This window comes from Phascolarctos cinereus, unplaced genomic scaffold (genome assembly GCF_003287225.1).
Source record: "Phascolarctos cinereus isolate Bilbo 61053 unplaced genomic scaffold, phaCin_HiC Scaffold_4;HRSCAF=312, whole genome shotgun sequence".
In the NCBI taxonomy this organism is placed as follows: domain Eukaryota; kingdom Metazoa; phylum Chordata; class Mammalia; order Diprotodontia; family Phascolarctidae; genus Phascolarctos; species Phascolarctos cinereus.
The window spans coordinates 128270967-128297709 of record NW_027555847.1 but is presented as its reverse complement, the minus strand read 5'-3'; the positions used below and the strand labels follow the sequence as shown (position 1 = coordinate 128297709).

Sequence of the window (26743 nt, the reverse complement as noted above, 5' to 3'; positions counted from 1 at the left end):
ATACCAAATAAAACTCTCCCCTCCCTAAATTTTTGTTTTTCTTAGACAAAGTATTCTCAAGGCAACTAATACCTCAATTATCTGCAATAATGGAAGGGAGCAGGGAACTAGGCAGTCCAAAGTAACAAAGAACCAATTACTACTTGCTTTTAATCAATGAAGTATTTGAGGATCCTGTGGTATGCCGTCCTAAGCAGAAAATAATCAGCAAATAGTAATTGAAGAGAAGAGTAGGCTTGTCTTTCTTTGGAAAATTTTGCAGTTCTTTTAATGACCCAGAGCTTCTCTAAAAACAAAGGTTCATCTTTGTAATACCAACAGTCTTCTGCTGATGAAGTATGGCTGTGAGTCATGAAATACCACAGTCTCTGAAGAACTTAATTTGAGGATCACCCAAGGGCAAGAAGAGGCACATGGCGGGTAAAATCAAGCTGCAACAAATTAGAAAAGAGGGATTATGGAGGAGAATGGGCATTAAGAATGTCATCCAAGAAACATAGAGTAGGGGGGGGAATGGGCCAGTGATACAGTAAGAGCAAACAGCCTACAGACAGATCAAGTGGTCTCTGCTGGCACCCCTACAATGTCAAGAGAACTAGAGGGAAGTCCCTAGAATGTTAAGTGCACCCTCTGTTGGATTTACGAAAGGGCATGGACAGGAGTCACATAGGAGAGGCAAGTATGAATACAGTAGATAGGTTGTGATCTCAGGAAAGAATACCCACATTGATGAAATGATCCAATGATATATAAGATGATAGATAATTAAGGAATAAATTGTGTGTAGTATAGAATCCAAGTGCCTTAAGTAAGAGTTCCAAAAAGGGAAAGATCAGTGTGTATTGGAGTAGGTCCAGAGGATATCGTGAAGGAGGTGGAACCTGGATAGATGAGAGGGGAAGGAACTTAGATAAGGGGAACACAGAACAACGGCATAATTTAAGTAAGAGTAATATGGCTATTTTTAGAGAGTATTGATCCTCCTATTCCTGCTTAGCTCAAGCCAGTATTAAAATTAATCAGCTGAGGAAACTGCAACAGGGAAGAGCTGAACCAATTGTGATGTATGAATAAGATAGAATATGATAGCATCATAAAAATTGAGAAATTCAGGAAAACATGGGAAGAGTTATATGAACTGCTACAGAGTGAAGTAAACAGAACCAGGAGTACCATGGCACAATGATAGAAATGAAGACAACACTACAATACAACAGGACACAAACCAAGTACAACGATCAACACTGACACCACTTAACAAATGTCGGAACATACTATCTTCCTCTCAGTAGAGAGGTGGTGGATCGTAGGTAGAGAATGTTAGGTACTCTGTCAGTATTGGCCAGTTTTGCTTAACTGTTTTGTTTTTCTGTTATAAGACAGTGTACAATGGGAGAGAATTATATGGCATGAAAGTAAAAATGCATTCACAAAACATTTTACATTTTTTAATCAAATGAATTGGCATTTCTCAGGCAAACAGTCACCAAACAGAGAAACTACTCAGGATTAAAAATTGCATCAATAGTACAGAAAGTGGATGGTCTATGAACAGTTAATTGAGGGCTGTCTATATTTACACTAAAACATGAAGCCATTATGGATTGGCACTGGCTAGAACTCCTATTTAGGCAAGGAGAAGAGAGGAGGGTGATTCTCACAGGCCCAGTCTGTTTACACTGGGAATCCTATACCTACAGTCAGAGAAATGTGGTTGACAACCTTTCAGGTTCACCCCATCTCTCTCATTCTGGTACGGTATAAACTTTCTTGTGGTTATCTCTCATAGGCCAGAAATAGAAATGCACTGAATGCTTCAGTGAATATTTTGATATTCATAAGCCCTTTCTTTCTATCTTTGATCTCCATGGGGTATATGGCAACAGTAAAATCTCTCAATCAATGGTTATAGACATCTGTCACCTTTTTTTTCCAAACATAATTCTAAATCGCTTTTCAAATTGATTGGACCAATGGATTGCTCTACCGGCAGTGTATCAGTGTGCCTGCCATCTCACATCCCCTCAGACGTGATTTATATCCTTCATCATCTTTGCCAATCAGCCCTTCAATTGGTGGACAAGGAAACTCCTGGCCATCAATGTTAAGTGACTTGTCCAAGTTCACGTAGGTATTATGTGATAGAGTGAGGATTAAAACTTGGGCTCTGTGACTCCAAATCCAGAGCTCTTGCCACCCCTACCAGATTGCCTCATCATTAGGCTTAACACCAAAGGTGATTACATTTTTTTATGGATCAAAGTTTTAGGCCCTTCAGAATATTTAATCTTGGATCTCGCTAGAGGAAGACTCTCTGTAGAGGGTCTGAAATATGACTAGGAATTTGACAGCTGGGTATCCCCTGATCCACTCACTCACTCACTTACATGATGTTGGACAGCTTGCTTGATTTCTCCATGGTACATTTTCCTTTCCTTAGGGAATGGAAATACTTGCTACCATCCTCATGATGGATGCCACAGCTGTCTACAGAGTCCCTATACAAGAATGATTCCAGATGGAAAGTCTCAAAGCATGGATTCGCCTTGGGACAGGCAGGTAGGTCAGCCTAGAATCCTAGAATCCAGCATTGGAAAATACCTCTGAGGTCACCTTAGTCCAGTGCTTCTTAAACGGTGGGTTGTCACTTCGAAAAATTTGGCAACAGTAAAAGTTTTCTGAACACGACCAAAAATTAATTAAAAATCAAATGCATAATGAATCCAAGGTGTTTCTGGCAGCACTTGCCCGTGCTGCATCATGCAACTTCACTGCAGCCCTCATTCTGAACACAAAGCATGCCCACTTTTCACTGCGCATACCCTCAGGCCACGCAATACCAACTAAAGCTGCTGAAATGTGAAAAGAGATCTGCAAAAAGAGGTCAAGGGTGGAAAAAGTTTAAGAAGCCCTGAGTCTAGTCCAACCTGCACCTGAGCAGGGACCCCATTCAACCCATCCCTAATAAATGATCATCTAACTGCTTCACCGGAAGACCTCCAGTAACAAGAAACCCTCTCTCTACCTTCTAATTTTCAATTTTTGCAAAGGCATCCAGTATCATGAGGGCATCTCGGGATTCTAAGGAAAGAGACTTGATCATGCAGCTAACTCAAGACTTGATTCAACTCCACCTCCCTCAGCCTCTTCTACCCTCTGATTGGAGGGCTTGAGGGCAGAGTACTAAACTCCTTCCAATGCCTTCCTTTAGAGAGGGCAGAAACTGGACTCTCAGCTCACTCCACTTTGCGTCTGCTGCTCTGCCTGGTTTCAGCTCCACAGAATAATATGACCCCAGGCCAGGCACCCCCTGGTGTCCGGTTTTCTCCCCTTTCCTTCTTCCTTTTGTGTGTTATCTCCCCCTTTAGATTGTGAGCCCTTAAGGGCAGGGACTCAATTTTTATTAATTGTATCCTCAGTGCTTAGAACACTACCTGGTGCCTGATAAATGTTGACTGGATTAGAAATTAAAACCTTCTCCTTCTAGGGTTTCTGTGTTTTAAAATATTCTTTAAAGGCTCACATTTGCTAACACTTTGAGTTTTGCAAAGTGTTTTTTGTCACAACTCTATGATGTAGGGCTTGCAACTATTATTAGAGTTCTACAGATGAGGAAACTGAAGATCATAAAAGCTAATATTTATAATAAGTAAATGCTCATTGATTACCAATTTAATCCAATTAAACAAAGATGTACTGAATATCTACTATGTATAAGGAAGGCACGGTGCTAGGTGTTGGGGATATTGTTGTTGTTTGTCCTTCATTCTCAAAGAGGGACCATGACCTCAGGAAGGTGATGCCATGACTTGTAAATGAATTCGGTTTAAGTGAGGGAGAGCTATGAAAAGTCACCAGCCTCACTTTCTCCTCCAGAGTCATCTGGATCTAGTGGCAAGATATAGATTAGGAGGACTGGAGATGGCCCACTAGGGATAAAACCCCTAATCTTGAAGAGCATATAGTCCACTACAGAGATGGAATAAGTATACAAACAAGTAAACAAAAATTATATGCAAAGTAATTTCAAGAGGGAAAGAGTGCTAATTATTTGGGGGGAAACAAAATAACCTCAAGCATGACGTGACACAAGCTGTGCTTTGAAAAGTTGAGGCACAACTAGAAATTAAAGGGGTGCCCATCATTTGGGGAATTGCTAAACAAGTTATGGTATATGAATGTTCTGGAACATTATTGTGTCACAAGACATGATGAAAAGAACACTTTCAGAAAACCTGGGAAGACTTGTATGAACGGATGCAGAGTGAAGTAAGCAGAACCAGGAGAACCATTTACACAATAACAACATTGTAAAGATAATTTTGAAAGATTTAAGAACTGTGGTCAGTGCAAAGACCTGCCATGATTCCATGGGGCTGGTGATGATGCATGTCACTAACTTCCTGACAGTGGTGGTGGACTCAAGATGCAGAATGGAGCTTATATTTTTGAACATGGTCAATGTGGGAATTTGTTTTGCTTGACTACACAAACTTGTTTTTGTTTTCTTTTTTTTTTCCTATGGAGGGAAAGAAAATAAATGTTAACTGAAAAAAATAAAGAACTGAGACACAGAACAGGAGAGGTGAGTTTCCCTCAACCACATAGCTAGTGTCAGAAATGAAAATTAAATCTTCATAAAGAAACATACCCTGAGGAATCAAATTGAAATTTCCTGTCTGGATTTCGAAGGCTTAACAGAGGGTGTTCCCTCCTTCCCCTCCACACCCCAATCCAAAAACCCCAAAGCAATATTTAGTCATGACCATTATGTGTAAGCTTTCTTCCCTCTCATCCTTCATTCTAATGCTATAGGTGATACAATGAAGAATAAGATATATTCTCTTCACTCAAGGAGTTTCCAATCTAGTTGGGAAGAGAAGATATAAATATGTGAAAAGGTAGGTTATATCAGAGGGTGATAACAATTTAAAGCAATGATGTTTTTGATAGAAGTAATATTGCTAGACACACCATACCAAATAGTGGTCTAGAAAGGAAGATTTGCTCTAAGTCTTCAAGGAGAGGTGGGATTTGGATGCTACTTTCTTTCCCAAAGTCCAGAAAGTGAAAGTATTTTTCTCAATGCAACAACTCATGGTTATTCACATGCAGCTTGTCCACAACAAACGTTGAGTCCCAGGTCACCTTTCATTACTCAGAATACTTCTAGGTCCCCTGACACCATGATCATTTGTGTTCAAAACATTTAAGCTCATTTTAAACACTGCACTACAATATCTCCATAATGTACATCTGCTCCAAAATATCACAATTTATTCCAAATCCAAAAATGATGTTTTAGATTATCTGTCTTATCATTACCAGGATTTGGAAATTAGTGGTCCTGAATTCAAATGATATCTGTGCCACTTACTACATTTGTGACTCTCTGCAAGCTAACCTCTCTGGGCCTCAGTTTCCTCATTTCTAAAATGAAGGGATTAGCCTAAAGCATTGTCAGATTCAAATACAGTAGAGACAGCTCCCTGATGGCCACATATTGACTTAGAAAACCATACATGAACATTATCTGTATTATATTTTTATTTATTTTGTTAAACATTTCCTAATTACATTTTAATCTGGTTTAGGCCACACTACAGAGTTTGGGGGATTAGATGTATGCAGCCTGCAGACCTGAACTTGACACCTCTGGCCCAAAGGAGCTTCCTTTCCAGCTCCAAATATAAGCTCCTATGGCCAATAATGGAGAGGTGAGGTATGCAGATTTTTTTTCCTTCTTGGCCTCCTTTTCAGGTAGATGTCCAACTATTTCCTCCTAAGCCCTGTCACAGTGGTCTATTTTTTTTAACTGTATGTAGAAGTTTTACTCAACATAGTAATTGTTAAGCAAACAATTCAATTTGAAAAACAAATAATTGGCACATAATAACTATTGAACAATGAATAATAAAATAATGAAAAATATACCAAATGGTGATAAACCTGCCACTCTCCTAAACCCCAGTGCATACAGATATAAGACTGATCTAGACCCAGGACTCCAAGGGAGTAGACAGTTCAAGTTATCTCTCAAGCAGGCAAAGCCACAGAACAGACAATTCTCAAGAATATTGGACTCATACCTCTAGAGGACTGGTCATTAGACAACAGTGCTGAATCCTAGAGGAATGTTAGACCTGGGACTCACAAAACAAGGAATGCACTAGGGATTTGAGTGGACAGTTTGCATTCCTAAGTGACTAGACATGAACAGCGAAACAACCATCCTAACCTTGAAAAAGGGAAGGTGCTAGGAACCAGACAGTTGTTCAAGGAAGTAATTCAACGATGATTACAACAGAACATCCTCAACACATCTCCTAATTTGTGAAAAGTCAGTTCTGAGCAATCCTAGACAGAATGCTAGATTGGCCGGCCTGGTCTCCTCTCTCCTCCAATTCTACCCAGAAGAGGGACTTGGGAGTTTCCTTCTTTACTTATAATGAAGTTCTAACTTTAGGTGAAACATGGCTCTAAGTTTTCCTTGTTTAAACACGCATCACTTTTTTTCGCACATCGAAACTCAGTTCTACATTTGGCCTGCCCCTACTCCCCATGTAGGAGAGAAAAAACAATTTCACTTTTAGAGAGTGAACTACAAGAGGATGGCTGGGACAAAGTGTCCCAAATGATTTTTGTGTGAGTTTGGACCCCTCCCCCCCTTAGCTTCAGGGTGATGCCAAATACATTTCAGATTAGTGATAATGTCTTTGCCATCTCAGTCCCCCAAAGATGTTACCCCTCTTCCAAAACCCTTGCAAAATCCCACTCAGAAAAACAGCGCTAAATCCCACACATCCATCACCAAGCCAAGTGAGGAAGGGAGACAGATATGTAGGATCAGCTGTCAAAGTATGTATGTTTCTGTTTGGGGTTGTATCTAGGTCTTTGGGAGAGTTGGGAGGACAGAGTGAATGTACACAAGGACCAAACATTCTCTTGGCTTCCATGGACCAAGCACAGAACCAGAGTTCAGGCCTACTGCTTAGAGATGATCAGGCCTTACCCACAACTTTTTCTGTCCGTCCTCCACCTCTTTCCCCCACCCCCTTGCCTTCCTCCAGGCCCAAAGCCATGGCAACAGCACTGCCAGCGTCTCCAGCCAAAGACCAGTTGGCAAAGAACAGGGAAAAGTGCAGTGAAAGAAGGGGAGAGAGAAGGCCCCCTTGCCCTGGGCCAAGTGGTGCAGAGATGGTCCCTGGTATCCAGATCCCCAATCTGCTTGCTATTCCAAGATTGCTCACAGCTTCCCTATGGGTCTATGCCCCAAAAGAGAAGGGGGGGTAGTAATAGCCAGACCCTCCTATCTACAAGTCGACTGTCTCTCTCAGCAGAAGCACTGTAACCTCCTGTTGAAACACTGTGACTTGTCCCAAGACAGCCACTATGTGTCACCTAGAAAGGGTGCCCCACTCCACGTGAACCCAGAGATCCGGGATGTGCCACTTCCCTCCTGGGCACCCACAACACGGACAGCGCTGGGGGGTGGGGGGGAGGTTGCGTGTGGAGAGGAAGGTCCCCAGGAGCTGGGGGTCTGGTGGGAGGTGGAGGAGAGGGCGGTCAAGGGGCTGAAGGCTGCGCTGGAGCAGGACCAGAAGCCAGAGCGAGCGGGGAACGGTTACTCACAGCGAAGTCACGTCGGGAGGGATGGGCAGCTCGGGCCCAAGCCCCCGCAAGCCGCGGCCAGAGCAGTTGACGCTGCAGGCACCGCCGGGCCCCGGGGTGCAGTCGCAATCAAGGCCGCAGGGTTGGCAGCCAGGGTCTGGGGCGGCGGAGAGGCCCCCGATGCAGAGACCCAAGCAAAGGCAGAAAGCGAGTCGGGCGGGGGCGGGCGCGGGAGCAGGGGGCGGCCGGGGGCCGCCATGACCGTGCGGGGAGGGGGCTGCGAGCGGCGGCCCCTGTCCCCGCGGCATCGCTCAGTGCACCCTGCGCATGGCCCCGGCCTGGCCTGGCCCGGCCCGGCCCAGCCCGGCGGCCGCCACCCCGCAGCCGCAGCAGCAGCCGCGGCCGGAGCCAGAGCCGGAGCCGGAGCCAGGCCCGGCCGGAGCGCTCACGCTGGACTCCCGGGCTGCATGGGCGCGCGAAGGCCGGGAGCCGGGCGGCTGGGAGAGCGGAGTGGACAGACGGCGGCGGCAGCGACAGCAGCAGCGGCGGCGGGCTCGCGACCTTTCCCTTCCCGGCTCGGCTGCCGCCGTCGCCTGGGCCAGGCCGCGCTCGCTGTCCGTCCCCGGCCGCTTGCTGTGCAGTGCCGGGCCGGGGTCGCTAGGGCTCCTCCCTGAGCCGGGCCCGGAGGAGGGGACCTAGCCAAGCCTCCGCCTCCTGCCGCCGCAGCAGCCGCCGCCGCCGCCTCTCGGGCCAGCGTCGGCTCCGCGCCCAGCCGGGCCCACCCTCGCCGCCCAGGTTGACCCTGCTGTGCAGTTCAGGGGCCCGGACTCAGGCACGGGCCCTCCCTGCTTCCCGGGCTCCCACCGTGGGAAGTAAGGAGCTTATAGCCTTATCGCCCCTTCTCTTCTAGGGACTTGTGCTCAGGAACCTTGCCAAGCTACCCCAGTCCCCAAGAAAGAGACGCCTAGGGTAACTGCGCCCTCCTTTCTGGGCCAGAGAGATGCAGCCCCAGCTGGAATGAGGACCTAGGGCTCCGAAGGCAAGGATTGGCCCGAGGGCCCTTCTCCTACCTTGACCAAGAGAAGGGGTCGCTAAGCACAACTGCCCCTGGGCTCAGCGACCTCCACACCCTTCCTTGATTTCACCTGGACCCCAAATAAAATCAAAACCTCCTCTCCAGGAACCTCAAAAACCTTTCTTCTCCTTTGTCTGCACAGACTTCATATCCTCCTCTTACATCCCTTCATTTGAACAACATTTTAAAACACCTACTGCGCACCGTACCAGGCATCTAGAATAGAAAGACAAAAAATAAAATATTCCCTGCCCTCAAGGAGCTAAAGTTCTGGCTTCAGCAAACACAAGATTATATTTATAGTGCTTAGCCCTGCAACAAGTAATGTCTTGGAGGCAACTTGGTTCTGAAACTCTAGCTTCAAAATAGGTGGGTTCAAATCCTCGATTCCCCACTCACTACTTGTGTCAGAGACAAACACATATGAAATATTTAAATAGCAATACTCTAATAATGATAATAACTGGCATTTATATAGGGCTTTTAAAGATTGCAGAGGGCTAACTATACATTCTCATTTGAGCCTCATTTGGACCTTGCCAGTTAGGTCTCGATTAACTGCCAATAGTGTTGTGGGAGTTCAAAAAAGGGAGAGGTCAATAAAAGCTCCCTGAGGGAAGGTACAGATTAGTGTTTATCTTTGTATCACTCCCAATTCACTTGTTAGATAGAATAAATGGTGGATGAATTGTTGGCCTTTAGCTGTAGGGGATGTTTCGTAGGGAGATGGGAATGGAAAAGAAGGTCTAGATATGACAGACGTTTCAAAGGAAGAGTCACCAGTACCAGGTGACTACATGGGAAAGGAGGAGTTAAAGATGACACACTTAACTACATAAATAGTGTTATGCTGCTTCGTGTTTGAAAAAGAAAAAAAAGCAGAGAATCACGGAACTTCGGAGCTAGAAAGAACCTTCTAGAGATCATCTAATTCAATTCCATTTTACAAATGGTAAAACTGAGTCTCAGAAGAGGGTGAGTGACTAATTTAAGGACGGCCAACTAAACAATTTATGTAAATTAGCATTGTACACTGACACAGCAAAGATTTCTGGGATCAGTGTTAGATTGGGAAAAATGAACTAAGTGGCACGGGGAGCCTGGAGCAGGAAGAGGGGAGGCGGGAGAGGTAATCTTGTACAAGTACCTCATTTTACATAGGATTCAAACTGAGGCCCAAGGAAGTTCAGAAGACAGTTGCCCAGAAGTGGGATTCAAACTCAGGTTCTTTGACTCTAAATAAGATGTGTTTGGAACAGGACCTGTTCACGAGAAGAAGGACAAATGCTCATTTCCCACGGGCTAATCTTTATGTGTAGCTGGAATAATAGGCATAATTTAAAGGAAAGTTCTCTCTGCATTTTCTGAAATGCTAACCATGAGATAAACTTGATGAGACTATTTCCTCTTAACATCTAAATGAAGTTCTGGCCAGGCAAAAGGAATTGGTTGAGCATTAGAAGAATAAACACAACTATCTCTAGGGAGGTTTGAGACCTTGGGTCACACTCTGCTTTTCTCGTGTGTGTGTGTGTGTGTGTGTGTGTGTGTGTGTGTGTGTGTGTGTGTGTGTGTGAAATCCGATTAGAATGAATAGCAAAACATGCATAACCTATAATAAACTGCTTACTGTCTCAGACAGCAGAGAGGGAAGGAAAAGAGAAAATTTGGAACTCAAAAATTTTTTAAGTTTCCTTTAATAAATAGTGTTTTATTTTTTCCAATTACATGCAAAAATAATTTCCAACATTCATTTTTCACAAGATTCTGAGTTCCAAATTTTTCTCCCTTCTTCCCATTCCCCCCTCCCCAGGCAAGCAATCTGATATAGGTTATAGATGTACAATCATGTTAAACATATTTTGAAAATCAATATTTTGAAAAATGAGTGTTCAAAATTGTCTTTATATGTAATTGGAAAGAATAAAAAATTATTAAAAAGAAAAAAAGAATGAATAGCAAAGACATCCTTGAAAGAAAAAGGGCTACTGTGGCTGAGTATATATGTATATATATTTCATATATACATATATTTTTCATATATTATACATTTACATCTTAAAGCCACACTAAGGCTTTTTGAGAATACTCTGTATATGCCTTGGGCCGTTTTTCTTTCCTTTTTTTTTTTTGACACCAGCTAACTGAACAATCTCTTTTCTGCACATGTTGACTCATTGAGTCACTCAATACCAACAACTCAGACCAGCTCTCATCCCCATCACCAAACACCTTTCCTTGACTCTGGTTGGGGAGGGCAGGAAAAAGTTAAAAAAAAAAAAGAAAGAAAGAAAGAATGTGGGAGCATGAGACACTTTACATGGGATAGGTCTGGGTGTGGAACTTTGGGCAGCATGAGGGACCTCAGCCGAGAGGGTTGGCACAAAGGAGGGCAGCAGGGGCACTGAGAAATAGATAGGCACTCAGCTGAATTAAACTAGTCCTGCCCTCTTCAAAAAGGCGGAGAAGAACTGCCATTTAACTCTTGAGGTCACTCCATCCAACTGTGTTTTGTTACTCCAAGCAGACAAAGCCAAATAGGAGGAGGTTGAGTCAGTCACAATGAGCTGGCTTAGTGATAGTGCTGAGGGATGCCTCTTTCCTCATTCTTCTTGATATTCCTATCTATCCAGCCCAAATGCTTCCTCTTCTAGGAGGCCTTCTTTGATTTCACCAATGAGTAATGCCCTTCTCTCCACCTCAGCCATATACACACACACACACACACATACATATATATATATATATATATATATATATATACATAATGCTTTGATTGTACCTCTCATCTGTTCATATATATTTTATGTTATATTTTTTATATATTATATATTTATTCTCAAATCTATGAGTTCCATTTAAACTGTTTATCTTAACCAAAGCAGTAATTAAGATGGAGTTACTGGGATCTTGCTCCAGGGTGAGAAATTTAGAGGGTGCTGACAGCTTCTTCTCTACTCCCCCCATTCAGGGAGTAACCTCATCCCAAAACAAGTTTCCTCCTGACTAGTCTCATGCCCCTCCTTGGTAGTGGCTTGCAGCCTTATCCCAGAACATACTTCTTTCCCCTTCAACGACCTAGAAACTCCAGGGGGTGCTTCCTCCACTGTCCCTCCCCCAGCAATAGCATCTGAAGCCTTCTCTCTAGCAGTATCCAGCCCTTTAGCAGGGTAGAAACCTCATGGGTTCCTCCTCCTGCTACATGCTAAGTGAGCCTCCCACTACTCCCACTTAACCCAAGTGGGAAAATGTCAAGTTAGGGCTTTGATCTCACCCACTGGGTCTCTTTCTGGGGTGTCTTAGAGGTCTTCAGACTTTCAGGCTTGGCAGGAATACTTCTGTTCATTGTAATCTAATCAATGGAAACATGTTAGGGTTAAATACAACTTTTCACTAAAATAAAAGGACTCTCCCTCATTCAGTTGGAGAGATGGAAAACTATGGATATAGAATGTTACAGATGTTGTCAAATAGTTGACTTTCAGCTGGTTTTGGTTAACTTAAAAAAAATGTTGGTACAAGGTACAGGTAAAGGAGTAGGGGGAGGAACGTATTAATAATGGCTAGTATTTATAAAGTGCTTCAAGGTTCAAAAAGTGCTTTCCATAGATCATCTCATTTGAGCCTCATAACCAGGCTACAGAGCAGATGGTATTATTATTCCCACTTTACAGATGAGGAAAGTGAGGCTGAGGAACAAGCTGAGTGACTTGCCATGGATCATAAAGCTACTGTGTGAGGCAGGATTTGAACTCAAGTCTTCCTGACTCCAAGTACAATACTCTAGCCACTGCACACTCAACTGCCTCAGAAATAGATGCAGATCTTTCTGATTCTATGGCTGGCATCTTCTACTTCAAACTGCCTCTCAATTAATTCAACTAAATAAATATGTGCCCAGCACCTGCCACATGCAAGACATCCTGAGGTCTCTGTGTTAGCCTGAGTTGTTCTTAGTCAACTTTTGTTGACTCCTAGTGATCACTGCTTCCCTTTCTAATTACCCAGACACTATTTAATTCATTAATTTATTAATTTAATTCATTTAATTGTTCAGCTCCTACAATATTCCTTGAATGTAGTAGGTTAATACAGGTTTATAGGATTGAATTTTACAATTTTGCCACGCATGGACAGGAATGAGTGAATGATTGAATGAACAAATGAATGAAAAAAAAGTATTTATGACTTGCTTTCTATGAACACAAATACAAAAGAGAGATAGTCACTGCCCTAGAAGTTTGAATCCTCATAGAGAAGATACATATAAGAGAATGGGGGGAAGGGTATTTGAGCTTGGGAACAATGAGAAATCAAGCTCCTACTCCCCTACAGACACTTTTTGAAATTCAATACATTTGTCCATCTTCAGTCTTTTGGCCCTTCTCCTGCTCTCCTGGAATCCCTCAAATTCATGTGTTTCTGCAATCACATCTGTAAGTTCTTTCCTCTGGGCCTAAAGATTTGAACTCACTTAAAGCAACTGCTCTCTTGCTATCCCCTCACTTACCTTACCGTTCTAAAACTTTCTTAACCATGTTTATTTTATCCTTCCTAGTTGTTAAGTCATTCTTCTTGATAGAAAAAAGGAAAGCAAAGTAAAAGTTGAGTTAATTCACTTTTTTCTCTGTCATTTAACATTACACCAGCTACCTCAATCACTGGGGTCTAGCCCTTTTCACCTGAGGGCAATTGGACCTTTTTTTGTTGACCTTAGCATTCTTTACAAGCTTCAGCTCATTCTGAGCTGTAGCCTTCCCAACATTACCCTCACAGCTACTCACTCATCTTTGTCCTTTTATCTTTTGTACACATCTTTTTGAAATCTGAGCTTATCAAATACATTTAAGATGAAATTAGTAGATCTATGAAGAGCTCAGCTTAACTCATGCTCCATGACATATGCTCCAGCCAGAGCACATGGTGGGGAGAGGAAGGATAATTCCCAATAATATACTCTCCCCCCCAGTTAAATATATGCCATCCTCAGCGAATCAACTGGGGTTCATTTGGCACACTTGTCCATATTCCCAATTCTGGAAAAAATTTGGGGAAGTTGGGACGCTCAAACATTTAAGAGCCTCCCAAATGTCTTTCTCTAAGGAGTTTCAGTAAAGGGGTGGCTAGGTGGTGTAGTGGATAGAACACTGGCCCTGGAGTCAAGAGGACCTGAGTTCAAATCCAGCCTCAGACACTTGACACTTATTGGCTGTGTGACCCTGAGCAAGTCATTTAACCCTGATTCCCTCACAAAAACAAAACAAAAAAGTTTCAATGAAGTCCACATGGCACAGCAATGAACGGCCTCCTAAATGTCTTATAAAGTGTCTCAAGCAGGCTATTCAACACAGTTCTTGGGTAATCCCAAAATTAATATTGTCTTGTCAGGGCCTAGAGATTGCAATCATCACAAAATAAAGGATTATGCAAACTTAACAAACAAATAAAATTTTACAAATTTCATTGTGGGTTACTACCTGCTTAATATTCATTGTACTGTCCCAACCCAAGCAAATGAGAAGAAAAATAAAAATTACACTTGCAATTAAAAAAAACTAACAAAAGTGAAAAATAGAGAAGAGGAAAAAGGAAGAATCTCATATGAGCTCCTAGAACAAATGGAGGGGGGGGCTCTCCCAATAGAGATTAGGCACCTGGGGTAGACTGAAAATCACATCACTCTCAGTTGAGAGAATAGTGTTTGGGTGAACATTCCTCCATGGATCCTTGCAGTATGTAGGGCAAACCATGTATTTCCCAAATAGATTCTCTGCCAATGCATAGAATAATCCAGATAGAGGTCCAGATTGTTCCAAATTTCTCCAGGTGTTCCTGCAATACATAGAGCATGCCAGACACAAGACCAAAATCACCTGTGATGGGATAAGCAGGTTTATCTCAAAAAAAAAAAAAGCAAATTTACATGATCATTGAACCCACATAGAACTCCCCAAAATGGATTAGGCCCTCAAAGTTTATTGAAATCAGCTTCTCAAATCCCAGAGTTCAACAACTTAGCGGTACTGGATCCAGGGAACTGGGGAAACCTTCCCACTAAGGGACCCCAATTCTGGTCTCACATGTGGACCTTGTTCAGGCCCAGAGCAGCCTGACCTCTAAAGAGGTCAGGTTATTTTTCTTGTCATTTCTGACTCTTTATTCCCCCACTCCAGATCCCTGGAAAAAATCCACTATGAAAAGCTTAGGCTTATCTCACATCTAGGCTCTCCACAAAAAAGAATAAAACAACAGGAAACATAGATCACATATATGACAGCTATTTATTTTCTCCAAGCAAAAGAAATCCTTAAGCCACAAAGACTTCACAAAGACTTCAAATATGAAACAATAACCCATAAGTCTTACTATACTCTCCTGGGAGGTCAATACTTAAAACATGAAAACATGAGACATTTAGTAGGTTTGCTGAACAACTATTTCACCTTAACTTTGGCTTTGTAGTATCCAAAAAACTCTCTCAAGGTCCATGTCTTCTGGCCAGTCAACCCTGGGCTTGGACTCATCCTTCTTCTGCCAATAAGCTCCAACTGGAGCTCTCAAACTCTCAAATTGATGAAGGTTCCTCCAAGGCTGGAAACATCTATCTCAAGATTACTGTTTGGTCACCTATAACCAAAGAAAGAAAAACAAAATATAAAGCATCCAGGGCTTTGAAATCCTCACTCAAGCTTAAGCAGATGAGCAGATATAGGCAACCAGGTGATGCTGTAGATGGAGTCCTGGGGCTGAGATCAGGAAGACCTCAGCTCAAATCAGGCCTCAGATACTTTCTGGGTAAGCCACTTAACCTCTCTTTCTGCCTCAATTTCCTCACAAGTTGCTGTGAGGATCAGATTCAATAATATTTGTTAAGTGCTTACTCAGCACAGTGCCCAGCACATAGTAGACATTTTTAAAAATGCTTATTCCCTCCCTTTCCTCTGGGGGTCAGTGGATATAGGTAGCACTCGTTTCCACATCATGGCAAGTCCAAAGAGAGCCTTACAGCTTCTTCACACACAACACATGAACAAGAATAGAAGTTGTCTTTAAAATCCCCTGAGTAGGTGGCTCTTCCTGGTTCAGTGGCCAGTCCTCTTTTAATGCATCTCTCTCCCCTGCCCCCACTCCCCACATGGACCAAGGACAAAGGAATTTAGGGGTCATCTCAGTAACTTTAAATGGAATTTCTCTTTCTATCTCTTGCTGTTGGACTTTGTTGGTAATATATAGAAATGCCAATGATTTATGTGGGTTTGTTTTATTGCCTGCAACTTTTCTAAGGTTGTTTATTATTTCAAGTAGTTTTTTACTTGATTCTCTAAGTATATCAGCATGTCATCTGCAAAGTGATAGCTTTGTTTCTTCTTTGCTTATTCTAATACCTTCAGTTTCTTTTTCTTCTTATATTGCTAAAGCTAACATTTCCAGTACGATATTGAACAACAGTGGTGATAATGGGCATCCTTGTTTCACCGCCGATCTTATTGGAAATGCTTCTAGCTTGTCTTGGGGTCATCTCAAAACACCAAATCCTTCACTGATAAACCAGAGAACATGTGGCCCACTGAAATTGGCAAAGGGAACTCAGCCCCACAAATGCTTTATAGGGTAAACTCTAGCCAGAGTACATAGTGGGGGTGGGGGGGGGGTGAGGGCTGATCACTCCTATCATAAAAACTAAGCAATTTTTCACAAGTGTACATGGATCCTTCACAAAAACTGAATATCTAATTAGTCACAAAGAAGCTCGCAGTAAATAAAACAGGACAAACATTGAATATGCCACCTTTCAGTTAACAAGAACTTACATGATAAATATCACTAGCATATAAACTCCTTGAAGGGAAGGGCTGTTTTGATTTTGTATCCCTAGCATCTAGCATAATTCCTGGCACACTGTAGGTGCTTAATAAAGGTTTACTGAATTGAACCGAACAAAAACATAAAGGTACCAGATTGCCTCCTTGACCCTACCATTATCTAACATATTGTTTTATTTTAAAGTTCAAACTAGGAGGAATTTTAAAAGAAAATAATACTTTAAATAATGGTAGAGTCAAGAAGGCAATCTGTAAATACAAACTATTTAAAGGGCAACAAAACTGTAAACACAGTTCCTCCAAATAAAAAACATAGGGCAATAAAATTATGGGGAGAAGGGCAAGAAGACACCAGCTGCTGCCCTGGCATGTTGAGCCCTCATGAGTGCACCAGCCTCTCTTTGTCACTGGGGCTGCCTGCTCTGGGTACAAAAAGTAAGCAGAAATAGGGCTTCCCTACTGGTGTTGGAAGGCTGGGCAAATCACATGTTAGTTCTGTACTTAGGAGTAGGAGAGAGGGTAGAGGACAAGAGTGGAAGCCTTGAATGATGGAGCATCGTGGCTCCATCTGATGCCCTGGGGTGGATTTCCCTATGTATCTATAGCTTCTGGACAGTGTCTTCAGAAGCTTTTATTCCATATTCTTCCCCCAGTCACTGATGTTCTTGAGTTTATTAAAACACTAGACTGTATTTTCATTTCTAAATCTTACTTATCTTAGTTAGTCACTCAACAAACTTGTTATATGTCTGATACGTGCCAGGCATTGTACTGAGCACTGGGGATGCAAAGAAAGGCAAAAGACAGTCCCTGTTCTCAAGGAGCTCATTGTCTAATAGACTAATCTATTTCTTTAGTTGTTAATCTCAATAACAAGATATTTTGGTTATTATTTCAGTAGATCCCTGGCCTCTTTCCCAAGGAACAATCAATCACCAAGCATTTAATAAGTGCCTCCTATGTGCCAGGCACTATTCTAGCCCTGAAGATACAAGTACGACGAATTTTAAAATCCCTACTCCCAAGAAGCTTTCTTCTAATGGGGAAGACAAGAAGTGCAAAAGATAAGGAAAGGAAGTAGACTTGTGATGTCATTAGTATAGGAAATGCCCAGATGAGGAAATTCCCTTTACCAATGTAGGTTGGCACCTTCTCAGTAATTTGGAATCTTTTAGAGAGTTGACTAGATCACTGAGAGGTTAAATGACTTCCCTGGGGTTGCAGAGCCAGTATATACCAAGCTTTTAGGCAAAAGGTGGTACTTGAGCTTTGTCTGAAGGAAGAAATGGATTCTGTGAGGCAAAAGTGAGCAATAAGGGCATTCCATACATGGGGGACAAGCAATGCAAAGACATGAAGATGGGAGATGTAGTGCCATGTGTGAGGATAGAGAGAAGGGCAATTTGGCTGGATTGCAAACTGTGGGAATGGGATTGATGAATGATGAGGCTGGAGATATCAGTGCCAGCATGGAAAGGATTATAAAAGTCAAGTTTCTATTTTATCCTGGAAGCAATAGGAAACCAGTGGAGTTGTTTGAGTAGGGGAGTTACATGGTCGGATCTGCACTTAAGAATCACTCTGACTCCTGAAGAATGGTTCAGAATGGGGAGAGATGAGGTAGGGAAACCAAATAGGAAGCCATTGCAATAGTCTAGGCAAGAGATGAGGGCCTGAATTAAGGTAGTAGTTGTGTGAGTATGGAGAGGGGGATCATATGTGAGAGATTTTATGGAGGTAGAAATAAAAAGATTTGGCAATTAATTGGATGTGTAGAGTAAAGTAGAGTGAGGAGTCCAGGATCCAAAGTTACGAACCTGGGACACTAGAAGGATTGTGGTACCTTTAACAGACATAGGAAATTTGGGAGAAGGAAGGTTTTTGGGAAAAGGTAAAGATCTGTCTTTGACAGGTTGAGTTTGAGATCTCTGGGACTTCCAGTTTGAATGTCCAATAGGTAGTGTTCAAGAGGTAGTGAATGTAGACTGCTTTTCCTAAGTAATATGGACCTGAAACTCAAGGAAAAATTGGGATGGGGTATATAAATCTGTAAGTCATCTGCTTAGAGGTGATAGAAAAACCCACAGTACCTGATAAGGTTGACAAAGCACAGTAGAGAGACGAGGACCTGGGACAGAACCTATAATTAAGAAGCATGATACGGATGATGAGCCAACAAAGGAGATCAGGAAGATCAGTCAGACAGGTAGGGGAAAACCCAGAGAAAAAAAGAATATCCAGGATAAAGAGATTGTCAACAGTGGCAAATGCATCAGATAGGTTAAGAGGAGGACTGAAAAGGCCATGGGACCAGGTAATGAAGCAGTTGTTGGTAACTTTGGAGAGAGCACTCTCAGTGGAGTGAAGATGCCAGACGCCAGATTGCAAAGGATTGAGGCGTGAGAGGAGAGGATGTAGACCTAGTGAATATAGATGGCTTTTCTGAAAAGCCAAAAGCTTAGGAGGAGAAGAAAAGAGATCAAGGCTTTAGAGAGACTTATCAAGAGCTTAATAGGTAAAGAGGAATTATCTAATAAATGCTGTACACTGCTATACCAACCAACTAATTGAATACTTTCTAATCCTGATATAAAAAAGGAAATAGTTAACCACAACATAATAATTTATGTAAATATCTTGATGTATCTTTCAATAACAATAAATATTGGAACTTGCTGAGTAGGGTAGCACTCATTTGGATTAGGGCTGAATTTTATCAGTTGTATATTACCCCATTTTGACCTCAATTTAATACATTGGATTGAACACTGCCCTTTTGTTTGATTCACTAAATTAGAGAAATAAATTTTATTTCGCTCACCAAATTAGAAAATTAAATTTTTATTTCTCTTTTATTTGACTCAATAAATTAGATTAAACTGGTGCTAGAAATTGATATGGTAGGCATACTCATGATTAGCAACCAACAAAGAAGGGAAGGTTGACAGCAGATTGCTTACTCACAAAAGCATGAAACATATTCACGAAATACATACTGAAGTCATAATAATGGGTCTGTTTGGCATATCTAAGTACTGAATCAATCTCAGGTTGATCACACACACACACATTTGTGGAAAGAAAGGGAAAGTCCTATAGAATGGTCTCTAGTATTTTGGGTAGACTCCCATGGAGGTTTAATGGAAAGACATGGACAATAGTTAACATAGGACCGGAAAGGGCAGATAGGTTGCAATCTGCAATGCTGTAGGGAGTGCCCATATCAATGGACTCATGCTTCCATTCTATTTCGATTGTCTATTTTTATCTCTCATTTGACATTGCCTTATACATAGAAGTCACTCAATAAATTATTTGAATTGAATTGAAAAAAATAAAACTAGGTAAGGAAGTGAGAGAGAATGTCATATACAGGGAATAACAAGTACATTGATTTCCAGCAAGTTGGCTGGTAAGTTACTGTGCATGAGGGAGTATAATATAAAATCAGTTGAGAAAGATAGGTAGAAGCTAGGTCGTAGAAGGCTTTAAATTAGAAAAGTTTGCATTTTGTTCTAGCAGCAATAGGGAACCACTGAAATTTCTTAAGCAGAAGAATGACATAGTCAGATCTATTCTCTCTCTTTTTTAAAAAATTCTGAACTTCAGACACCAAACCAAACAAGCAACCCCATATACAAAGTAGAACCAAAAAAGAAGACATGTCATGAAACTGTGAGTCTCTATTACATACATCTAGTTTTTCCTTTTTATTCAAGTAAGTTTTAATTTAATTTTAATTTTTTCTCATTATTTTCCTTTAAATAATAAATAGAACATGCAGTTTTCCAGGTTATTTTGCTTATCTGTGTGTGTGTGTGTGTGTGGTGTGTGTGTGTGTGTGTGTGTGTGTGTGCGCACGCGCATGCGCTTTGTGGGTTTTTTCCCCCTGGACTTCCTTCTGATCTCTTCTGTGCTTTAAAAAAAAATATATTCAACGACCCTCTTTTCTTTTGACACCACCCTCCCCCCCTTCACAAATCTTGGTAATTTATTGGATTGGATATGTCTAATAAAGAGAAAATAAAGAGTCAATGGTGGAGATATGGGTAAGAAGGAAGAATGATAGTGCCCTAAACAAAACTAGAGATTGTTAGAAAGAGAGGTAGGTTTAGGAGGAAAAGGATCAAGGTCTGTTTTGGAGTACCAAGGGTTTTTTTGGCTAGGCAATGGGGTCAAGTGACTTGCCCAGGGTTACACAGCTAGTAAATGTGAAGTGTCTGAGGCCAGATTTGAACGCAGGTCCTCCTGACTCCAGGGCCAGTGCTCTGTCCACTGTGCCACCTAGCTGCCCCTGAAGTACTGAGCTTTGAGAAGCCAGTGGGACATTTGGTAGAGATATCCAGCAGGCAGACAGAATCAACTACGGAGCTTGGGGTAGCAGAGAAATGAGGGCTGCATTTGCTGATTTGAGAATCATCTGCATAGAAATGATAATTAATCCCGTGGGAGCTGATGAGATCACCTGGAGAGAGTAAAGAGAGAAAGGAGAAGAGGACCTAGGACAGAGCCCTGGGGTATACCCACACATGGGGGCCAGGATGTGATGATGATCCAGCAAAGGAGACTGACAAGGAGCCATGAGACAGATACCCATGCCTAGGCATAGCTACTTTTCTCTTCTTCCTATATTTAAGATCCTGTCTGATTCACTGCCAAACTGCTGCTCAGTCAGCCCATAAACTGCACATGTCCCCTGAGGCGCTGGTTAATTGACTTGTGATTAGGAAGTTGCCGGAGGGTGAAACAAGATCTGAGAATTCAGACTTCCAGTAGGGACAAGTATGTGAATAATAGAACAATATCAAGAGGACAGGAGGACAGTCTTAGCTCAGCTAGGGAGAGGTTGGTGGGTAGGTCATAGGGGTGGATAAAGCATCCAGATCCCTGCAAGGGTAAGAGTAGGGACTTAGACCCACCACCCACAGTCAATAAGCCACTTGCAATCTCCTAAAATTTATTTTGTGGTTCTTTGTCATCCCCCTTGCATCAATCGCCAGCATATGTAATTGTATTAATAAATCTTGGGAAGAAAAAGTGGTACAAAATAGCCTCCACTAAAGTCCTGCTCTGCTGCCTCCTGGTGGCCAAGGTAACCTTGACTCTAAGGCTCTAATAGAGAAGTCCAATGTCCAGCAAGTCCTACCAAGCTAGACATGTTCCCAGTAGGCATCCAGCGACAAATGGACAAGTTTAGGTCAAGTCAGAGAGGTTCATGGGCAGGTTGGGCACTAGGTGAGAAACATTGGTGTCAATGGAAAGGGTACCCACATCAGGAAAAAAAAATCAGACCTTTCAAAATATTTAAATGCAAGAGAAGCAGCCTAGGCAGATGAATAAAGGGCTGACCTTAAAATCGGGAAGATCAGGGTTCAAGACCTGCCTCTGACACTTATTAGATGTGTGATCCCAAGCAAATTGCCTAAACTCTTCCTGTCTCCAAGCTATTTTCTGAGCCAAGGGTTCTTAACTCAAGATCTATGAAATCCCACGGTGTCTATGAATAGATTTCATTGGGTCTATGAACCTGAATAGGAAAAAAATACATCTTCATTTTCAATAATCTCTAACTGAAGTTTGGTATTTTCTTCAATTATTTAAAAATATTATTGTGAGAAAGAGTCCGTAAATTTCACCAGACTGCCAATAGGGTCTCTGACCCCAAAAAGGTTAAGAACCTGTGCTGTAATAAATTACACAGCTGCCCAACCTCCATTGGAGAAAGTTTTTAGTGGGTGAGAGAAGTCTCCAACACTAATAAACTCACAGACTTGTAGAATTTCAGAGTTAGAAGAGACTTTGGTGAACATCTATCCCGAGCCAGAACTGAAAAAAAAAATCCCTTCTACAGCACACCAAACATATCCATCCTTTGCTTGAAAACCTCTGTTGATAGGGAAGGCATTGCATCCCTATAAAACTGATATTCCAGTAGAATTTCCTAATTAACATTTCAGTTTTAGGGGATCTTAATAATAGGCCTTCAACACATAGGCTTAACAAAAAAAGTAGGTAGAGGGGCAGCTAGGTGGCGAAGTGGATAGAGTACCTGCCCTGGAGTCAGGAGGACCTGAGTTCAAATCCAGACTTAGATACATAATACTAACTACCTATGTGACTTGGGGTAAGTCACTTAACCCCAATTGCCTTGCAAAAAAAAAAAAAGTAAGAATAGATGCAGGGGTGGGAAACCTGTCACCTGGAGGTTACCCCAGCTTCCTTGTGGCCTCCAGGCAGCAGGTTCCCCACCCCTGGTCATTAGTGCTTTAAATTTATAACAAATATGCAAGATAAGTTTTAAGGTCACTGGCCAAAAGGAAACTGTTGGCAGTCATTATTTCAGATTCATTTGTGTTTCCAGTGGTTATAAACTCAACTGGGGCCATGGCAGCCCCTTACCTGGGGTCCCAACTGCTCTCCTCTAATGCATTTCCTGTGTTTAAGAGATTACCAAAGAAAGGGTTCATCAGGCTTCAGCAGCATACCAAATCCATGTCATTTCTCTATCCCGGCAAGCTTTGAAGGCTTAGTCACACACTAATTACAGTGACTCAGCTCTGCCTCCTCATTAGGTCCCACAGGTACTATTCCCTGACTTTGAATTGCCAGGCTGCATTAGGGGCTTATTTAGAAACAAAGAAGGAGCAGCCCTTGGGAAATGATGAAGGTCAGGACTGTGCCCAAGAGGGTTTAGTAGAGATTAACATGAAAATGAGTTTCCATCTCTTGAGTAAACCAAAGAACCCACTATGTGCAATATAGGGTACTGGGGAAGATATTAAACTAAACAGGACAAGGTCCATGATCTTGAGAAGTTTATCATCTAGATGGAGAGACAAGTACATCGTGGAGATGACAAGTCCATATAATCTATTGACTTAACTGTATACAGAGCAGTTGGGAATGTTGGGGAAGATATGGTTAGATGATATAAGGTTAGATAAGATGTAGTCCTTTTCCTCATGGACTTTATAGTCTAGAGGGCAGAAATGAGGGAGTATTCACTATTTTATGGAACAGGGGTAAAGAAGGCAGTCCAGAAGCATTAAAATCCTGTTACGTGGAAACAGTCAATGTTGTGGGGGGGGGAAGGTGGGTTGTGGGAAGACAGGCACACATTCCACTATTGGTAGAAGAGTGAACTGATTCAATCATTATGGAAAACAATTTGCAATTATTTGAAAAAAGTTTACACTATTCAAATCCTTTGACCCAGAGATATATATAACCCCCAAAAGGTCAATGTTAGAAAGGTCCTATATATGCCAAACTATTCATAGTAGCACTTTTTTGTAGTAGCAAATAATTGCAAATGAGTGGATAATGGATAAATAAATTGTGATGTGTGGATGTTTTAGAATATTATCTCACCATGATGGGGAGAGAATGGGGTATAGTGGTTAAAAGATTGGCCTTAAAGTCCTGTCTCTGACACATACTAGCTGTGTGACCATAGATAAATCATTAAGCCTCTCAGTTTACCAGGCAGCTCTCTAAGAGGATCAATTAATTATAGACAAGGTGTTGATCTACTGCAACAGAGGGAGTCTCCATACCTGGAGTTCTTTAAACTAATGAAATTACAGGTTTGGATACCACTACCACCACCTTGACCCCCCCAAAAAAAGAAATGATGACTAGATAGGAGAAATTCAGGAGAACGTGGGAAACATTTATGAAATAATAAAAAGTGAAGAAAGCAAAACCAGAGGAACAATATACATAATTTTGTCAATAAAGTAAAGGCAAGATCCTTTACTGAAAGGGAGGAGTGGATCAGTAGTTTAGGAGGCATGAGGAAGGAAGAAAGACTTTGGAATAGACTCTGTGGGAAATGTGATAAAGAGTGAACCAATTTGTTTCCTCTTCCTGGTGGTTCCTCCTATTGGTTCTAATTCTTCCTTACAACATCACTAATGTGAAAATATGTTTAATAGCAATGTATATGTATAGCCTATATCAGATTGCATGCCATCTTGGAGAGGGAGGTGGGGAGGGAGGGGGAGAAAAATTTAAAACTCAAAAGCTTGTGGAAATGATTGTTAATAATTCAAAATAAATTAATTAAAAGTTTTTTAAAAAGAGTGAACCAGGGGCAAATAAAGACTACCATGTGGCAATGATGGCCTAATTCAGATTAGATAACACCTTTACAATAGACAATGGGGTGTAGTGGTTAGAGGACTGGCCTCATCAGGGCTGCATGACCATCTCCATCTGCATCTTGAGAGTAGGAGCAGAGAAGTAGGAGCATATACTGGGAATAGCACACAGGGTTTGTATTTGGCAAGGTATGAATAGTGGTAGAACAAGTGGATAAGATTTTGAAGGGTAGAGAACAGAGGTTCAAAGATAACAAAAATGGTTGAACTGGTCAACCAGAAGTCCAAGACTGTGAAGGAAGGAAAGAGAAGCCATATCAGAGGAGACAGACTAAGAGAACATGTAGATCTATGGAATATGAAGGTTGAAGTGAGGAAGTATAAGTTTAGGAACAATAAGGCAGAGAAATAAAAAGCTGTTATGATCAGAGAGAAGGATTTTGAGTTCAAGATCATAGGTGGCAGCATAGTTATGGGGCAAGATGGTAAGAGTTAAGATGGGATCATCCCTGCACATGTTTTTACATTGAGTAAAGATGTAGGTTATGATAATTGAGGCGGTTAATCAACTGTATGGCCAGGGTGTCAAGTAGACATCAGAATGTAAACTGAAGTCCCAAGTATGAGGGCAATGGTTGGGGCAGAGAAGAAGACTGTGAGCTAATGATAGAATTTGTCAAAGGAGAGAGAGTGACCTGGAAGTTGGCAGGTGACTTGAACAAGGATGTGACTATGACAAGGATCTGGGTCAGGTGACATAGAGGGATGGAATGAACTTCAAAGAACAGGAATGCTGAGTGATGGTGACAAAGGAATATTCTGGAAGTATATGTGAGAAGCAAAGAGTACACCTACTCCTTCTTCTGATCCATCATTTCAGGGGTATGAGAGGAGTAGCACCCAAGGAGATAGCATTTTCTGGAGTGATCTAGGTTTCTGTTCATACCAGAAGATGAACAAGTGTGAGGAAAATAGATGTAGGATAAATGGGAGTTTGTTGACAAGAGTGTGGGCATTCTAGAATGGAATAAAAAGGCAGGGAAAGACATGGACTGTGCATATTTTTCCATTTTTTGTGTGCTGCCTTTACTCTTTTGACTTTTGTTTTACTCTTTGATTAATCTTTAATTAATGAAGAGAAGTCTTCATTGAAGAAGTGGTATTTGACCTGGGTCTTGAAGAATCCGTAGGATTTTGACAGTTGGTAATGGAAAGGGGCAGGGCATTCTAGTCCTGAAAAATGACATATGTAAAGACAGGGAGGCATGAGACTGTTTGGAATGTGTGAGATGACAGGGAGTCCAGTTTGTACAGAACAAAGAATACATGTGTTCCTTGGAAAGTAGGAAATAAAGCTGGAAAAGTAGACTCAGATCATGACCTACTTTTGTTGGGGGGGGGCAAGGGAAGGGGGACCTTGAATACCAGGCAAAGGAGTTGGGATTTTTTTTCAGTAGACAATAGGGAGCCATTGGAGGGTTTTGAGCCCAGAAAAGAGCAGGCTTATCCATAAGGAAGATTAATCTTTTACTCTTTTACTCTTTTTTCATGATTCTCTTGTATCACTCTCATTTGAGCCCCCAATTTTTCTTCTGCCTCTCTGGTTTGATTTTTTTAAAGCCTTTTTTGAACTCTTCCAGGAGTTCTTTTTGAGTCTGATACCAATTCAATTTTCTCTTTGAGGCTTCACATATAGGTGTTTAGACATTGTTGTCCTCTTCTGAATTTATACTTTGCTCTTCCCTGTCACCATAGTAATTTACTAAGGTCAGGTTGTTTTTTTCTCATTTTTGCAGCCTATTTCATAACTTTTGATTTTATGTTAAAGTTGGGCTTTATTCTTTTGGTGGAGGAGGGACTGTCCCAAGCTTTTTGCATGGGGCCTCAGGGCCTTGCTACTGGCTTTCGTGGATGCTGCCTATGCTGGACTGCATTCCCCTTTTACCCCAGTGAGACAGACCTTTCCTGATAACCTCCTAAGTTGTCTTGGGCTGGAAAATTGTTTCACCCATCCTTCTGTTGGCTCTGCCACTCCAGAATTCATTTTAAGGCATAATTTTATAGTTGTTTGGGGGTGAATTTGGGAGAATTCAGGCAAGTTCCTGCCTTACTCCACCATCTTGGTTCCCCCT

At 41.8% G+C, this 26743-nt stretch overlaps 1 protein-coding gene across 1 annotated transcript in view; it reads right to left on the bottom strand.

Moving 5' to 3' along the window:
• PKD1 (polycystin 1, transient receptor potential channel interacting) overlaps positions 1-8407 on the bottom strand; it is a 112483-nt gene extending 104076 nt beyond the window's left edge. The window contains 1 exon segment of the mRNA XM_021006704.2: positions 7633-8407. Coding sequence (XP_020862363.1) covers positions 7633-7919 — 287 coding nt within the window. The 5' untranslated portion in view covers positions 7920-8407.
• Positions 8408-26743: the final 18336 nt, after the last annotated feature.